The 5,721-nt window shown below is 32.7% G+C and overlaps 1 protein-coding gene across 2 annotated transcripts; it reads right to left on the reverse strand.

The window, feature by feature from the left end:
• Window positions 1-3,930: 3,930 nt before the first annotated feature.
• On the reverse strand, window positions 3,931-4,987 carry LOC112680109 (exosome complex component RRP41-like). 2 transcript variants are annotated; one of them, XM_025550108.1, is made up of 2 exons: window positions 4,284-4,600; window positions 3,931-4,150 (listed from the first exon to the last, which is right to left on the reverse strand). In XM_025550108.1, exons 1-2 carry the CDS (start codon window positions 4,583-4,585, stop codon window positions 3,946-3,948), a joined length of 507 nt encoding a protein of 168 aa, XP_025405893.1. In that variant the 5' UTR covers window positions 4,586-4,600; the 3' UTR covers window positions 3,931-3,945. The 2 variants fall into 2 exon arrangements, with proteins under 2 accessions (XP_025405893.1, XP_025405891.1); XM_025550106.1 differs by having other exon boundaries at window positions 3,945-4,164; window positions 4,284-4,987.
• Between the last annotated feature and the right edge of the window lie 734 nt (window positions 4,988-5,721).

Raw genomic sequence — 5,721 nt, forward strand, 5'->3', positions numbered from 1 at the left:
AAAAAATGTTGCCGTCGGGCGGCGTTAACCTGAGTCGCTTGGTAAATGACACATGTCGCTCGAGTGTCGCAAACACATCGTTTCTATAAGCGACGATAACGATTAATAGTAATGAAAAGAAAAATAAATTTTATAATATATAGGTATTGTATAGTCGTTGCCAGATAAATTGAGACGGCGGCGGCGGCGCGATAACGGAAAACCAGTGGTCCTCCGTATTTCAATATTATTACTGAAAATATATCAATAAACCAACTATTGTTACAAAAAATATTTTACGATATTAATTTCAAATCATATATTCTGATAATAATTTTTTATTTAAGAACAAAAAGTAGAAATTGTAAAATAATATAATTAATATAATAATAACACATAATATTAATAATATGATGAAATAATAACAACATCTATATGCATTATTATAAACAAATATTGTTGATACGACTGAAGTGCTTGCGCGGTCAAAACACACCGGGTTAGGTTAGTTGTTTTTAGCAGTGTAGGGCAACCAGAACGGGAGAGAGAACAGAAAATTCTGCAGACAATTTTTTGCACTAAGCCGGGTTCGAACTGGTAACTGCGCGCGTCGTAGCTAACTGTAAGACCTTTGCACCACATTATCAGCGACTAGTTTGGGCTACACTTCATGAAAAGCGCCGCCGCCGCCGTCTCAATTTATCTGGCAACGACTGTACCTACATTATATAGTGTTATTTATATCAGAAATAAATTGCGTGACTGCGTGAGCCAAGAGTAATAACTAGTGTCTAATAATATAAAGGTGGGATCCCACGGCCTGTGGCGCGGCATTGCGCGGTGCAACAAACGCGCCGTGGGATTGGTGGGGCGCGGCGCGGCGCGTCCGTTCCCGATGATTGTCGGTGTTGGTGTCCCGCGTCAAAGGAAAACCGGCGCGGTGCGTGTATTCATATCCCACGACGTGGTGGCGCGGCTTACAACTTACCGATTTCGACTTTTATAAAAAGCGTTAACCCAATAACGTCTTTTTTTGGGGGGCACTTTGTTGGCCAAATTTGATTTTAAAATTTCACCACTTGCTATAACATAATATGCAGCAGCACAAATCTTTAGTTTTAATTTTTTATCATAATCACCCATTGTTGTATATTTAATTAAATAACAATAAATATGGTAGTAAAAAAATAAAATTAAACTAAAACACTGCGCAACACATAAAAAATACAAACAAAAATAATCAACGTCCGTTCTCTGAAAGGAAAAGAAACGCAATGATCAATGCAAAGATTCAAACTGGCACGGAAATTTGCCGCTCCTGGAAAAGCGTCGATCCACGCGCCATAGGATCATGTAGAGGCGCGCTTGTGTAGTGGCGCGTGTAGTGACGAAGTTCACGCGCCGCGCCGCGCCACGGGCCGTGGGATCCCACCTTAATATTATTGTGGTCGTGTGATCGTCCCAATCGATTTTACTGAGAAATACTATTTTTAATTTCAAATCAAGGAACTACGTTCACTGTCTGTACAAACTACAAATAGTACAATGTACATTAATATAAGTTCATTAATCAATTTAATATAATTTTAAGATGACAGAAAATAATAATTGACATGTTGTACATGGTTATTATGTTATATAAAAATAGTTGTATTCTCTAAATTGGCTATTTCTCAAAAAAAAAATTACGGCTCTTTTCAAAGGGCCTTATTATAAGGGGGCCCAGTCAGCGATCGTCGTGTCGCCGACCTGGCCAGCCCGCCACTGTTGTTGTCGTCGTCGCCGTAACTTCAAACTTATTTCAACTTATTTGTTGTCAATTTTTATGTGTGGTATTTCTTGGTTCCAATTTTTAGGATTTTTTTTAGGTAGTTTCGGATGATATTTAAGTTTTGTTTTATATTTAGGGATTATCTTTTTGCTGTTTAATGTCTTGTTGATTTTTGTTCTTCTGGTTCTAATATTGTGATTCGTGTTAGATATTTGTTTGATGGATTGTCCTTTCTATGGTATTCGATGTATTTTTTGTCTTTTATTACGCACAATTGTTCTAGATTTTTTTTTGTATAGTTGTTTTAAAGAAGTATTTAAGTATTTAAGTATTTAAGTATTGAATTGCTGTTTAAATATTTTGTTTTCAAATTAGATAATCGTTTTTACTATTTGACGTAGGTCTGTATTTTGTGTTAGGTATATGTTTAGTGATTTGTATTTTTGTGGTTTTGGATTTATTTGTTGTCTTTTTTGATTTGCGTTAGGTATTTGTTTGATGTCTTGTCGATTTTTGGTTTTGGATATACTTGTTGTCTATTTTTATGCGTAGGTGTTCTAGAATATCTTTTGTTTGGTCGTTTTTAGGTAGTGTTGAACAACTGTTCATTGGCTAAGAATTAGGGAATTTCTTTCGCTGTTTGATGTAGGTCTGTTTTTTTTTTGTTGAATTTTATACATTAAATGTTTATTGGAATAAAAATCAAATTCTTTAAATTTACATAAAATATTTTGAAACTTTTAAATAATTTGATTAAAATTCAATAATAATAATTATTTCTTGATAGATCAGGCTCATAAATGTAAAATATAATTCAATTTAAATTAATTTACCTGTTTTCGTTTCAAAATATTCAAATTTTAATTCATTTATTTTTATGTTTCTTTTTCAGAACCTGGATTTTTTTTTTTGTACCGACACAAATCAATTTTCCTCCGGGAGCCAGAGATCCCCTTTTCATTTCTACTATTGAACTTAACACTTTGAATATTTTATGGTATAAAAATTAAATTCATTTAATTTACATAATATATATTAATAAACCTAATATGTTTCTTTTTCAGAACTTGGATTTTTTATCTTTCCAACCTAAAGGAGATGTCCTTCAAGAGCCTGGTACCCACTTATAATTTATTTTTTCAGTTTAACACTTTAAATATTTAATTGTATAAAAATCAATTTCATTTAATTTACATATAATATGTTAAAACTTTTGAATCATATGATTAAAATTAATACAAATTTTCACATATTCATATTACGCCAATATTTTTAAGATATATTTGAGATCAAGACTCAATCAACTTATAAGCTAGTTAAAATGAATAGTAAGACTTGCTAATAGCAGTACAATGGATATTATTAAATAGCTGAGATTTTAATGCGAGTGCATTTTTTTTCTTATATTCCAACACGTAGGTCTGTAAGCAGAAAATGTATTTCAAGTGATTAATTTAATGTAGTTTTTATTTTGCCATTTTTTTTTTTACATTTTCTGACAAATTTAACTTTAAATACATTTTTAGGTATATTTTGCTGTTTTATTGCATTTTTCAGAATTTATCTATTAATTCTTAAATATTAGGGTTTTTGATCACATGTTTCGGCATTTGTTTGCTCAAAACTTGCATATTTAGTATGTAATCTGTTAAATTGATAAACTAATAAATATAACCATATCAGCCCTTGTACATATTTTATCAAAAAATAGAACAAAATTAAAATATTTGAAAGTAATTTTTCTAATTGCAAGAGTTCAACAACAATCAAATTTAAATAAAGTTAAATAAAATGTAAATATTAAACAAATAGGTACTTATTTTATTATTATTATGTAGAATAAATATAATTAAATATGTTTGGTAATATGATTTTTATAGTATCGTTTATAATCTATAATAAATAAATATTCTAATGTATTTTTATAGCACATTTTTCATAATTTTTAAAGCATTTTTGCATTTTTTGCTATTTTTAAGAGCATTAAAATCCCAACCCTAGTTATTAATCTGAAAAAGAATTTCAGGCATTTTTTAGAGATGTAGGTAATTTATAATAATTTTGATGACATATGATTGATTATTATTTGGTATTAATATTAAGCCATAATAATAGGATCTTTATTATAATTCAAATGTTCATTGTCAATATGAAACTGAACCTGAATTATACATGGATAATATACTAATATACGACTATATTTTATATACCTCTACAAATATATCAATCTGAGATTTAGGATATAGGTCGGTTTTAATTGCAGTCGTCATTGCTTGTTTGAGATGAACTGTTAATTCAGCTGACTTGTTGTCTCTGGGTCTACGTTTCCGTTCACTTCTACTGAACGTCGCCATACTGTATTGGCAGTTGATGACCGCACAGTCATTGTGCGCTTTCAATCTGTTGACCCGTATCTGTAAACACGAACAATGTCAAAGGGACATGTGGGCCATTTGTCATCCAACCGTTGCTCCGCAAACGGCTGTTGTTAGCCGATCGACCGACGAGTCCGAACGCTGTGGCAGGTACGTACCTCGTGCGACCGTTGACGGCCGCGAGCACTTTCGTGTTGCCCTGTTCCAGGTACGTGCTACCATCCGGCTGGTTGAACACTCCCATCTTGCAACTGATCCTGCGCAACTCGTCGGACCGCCGGCCGTCCGTCCTCAGCCCTAGTCTGCTCAATAAATCCATCGGTGCTGTAGGTGGTCGGTGATCGCGTATCCAAAGGTTTTTGCAAAAACCGCGATCGTTTCGTGGTTCTGCGGTGCCGTTAGCACAAACAATTCCCGCCGGTAGCATGCGGTTTGTTAACAATGTGACCGCGAGCGCCATCTGTCTTCTCGCGCCTCCATACGTACGCTTATGTAGTATTTTTTTTAAATGTTTTCCCCACGTTTTAGATTTTCACGATGGAGCGCGGCGAACGCGATACTATTGTTACCGAAGACTACATGAAAATAAATATGGTGGTATTCATTTTTCTTATATTTTTCCGTCTCGAGCTTACTACTAGGTATACCTAATCCGGCTTTTCGTTTCCGTCTTAATCCCTTCGATCGGGGCTAAATGCACCCGATACCGATCGTGTTGAGAAATAATTATGCCGCCCACGAACACCGGTTTCCTAACGCAGGTAAATCTTCTAATCAGTGCCGTATCTCCCAGTTAACACTATAAGCTAGTGCTTAGGGTGGCGATTTCTCGAGGGCGGAAAATCATTTTTAGTATTACATTTTTATTATTTGTCACTAGAACTAAAATAAATGCAACTAATTATAAAAGGTTTTGCTTTATTAAAGCCGATGGGTACTAGGCACTAACTATTTAATTTTGAATATAATTTAAAAATTAACTATTTAAACATTTTTTTTATCATATTTTTATAATTGAATTTTTCATATGTATGTATGCACTTTCATAACAGTTGTATATTTTTACTTTACCTACATCATTAAAACGTTAAGTAATAAAGGAAATAAATGCTGAATAATACAAAAATGTATGCGTTAAAATTATAATTTATACTTAAATAAAAATATTTTATTTTTAATAATTTTATAAAATATAACACAATTATTTATAAAACGTATCCAGGTCAACGTATTATATGAAAAAAAAAACAATGATATAAACATACCTAGTCAATTTGGCAAATTTATTATTCATTTTTGAAAAACCGCGACATCGCTTTTTGTATTTTCTCAAAACTTACAGTAAAGTGTTTATCGTGTTTATCGACAATCTCACGTCGACTTACAAGTGAATCAATATTTCTGATAATATTCAAATATTTTTCACGTTTCAAATATTTTTCGAACATCATTTGAAATGTCGACTGCTGAATCGAACGGCAAATCAATGCGATCGGAAAAGCAGGCGAAAAAACCTAAACTCATGAAGTACTCGTCAAAATTATGGTCAGATATAGTTGACGAATATGAAGCCAACATGAAAATGAACAGTAAGTG

Source organism: Sipha flava, unplaced genomic scaffold (assembly GCF_003268045.1).
Source record: "Sipha flava isolate LNK unplaced genomic scaffold, YSA_version1 17434_pilon_pilon, whole genome shotgun sequence".
NCBI classification, from domain to species: domain Eukaryota; kingdom Metazoa; phylum Arthropoda; class Insecta; order Hemiptera; family Aphididae; genus Sipha; species Sipha flava.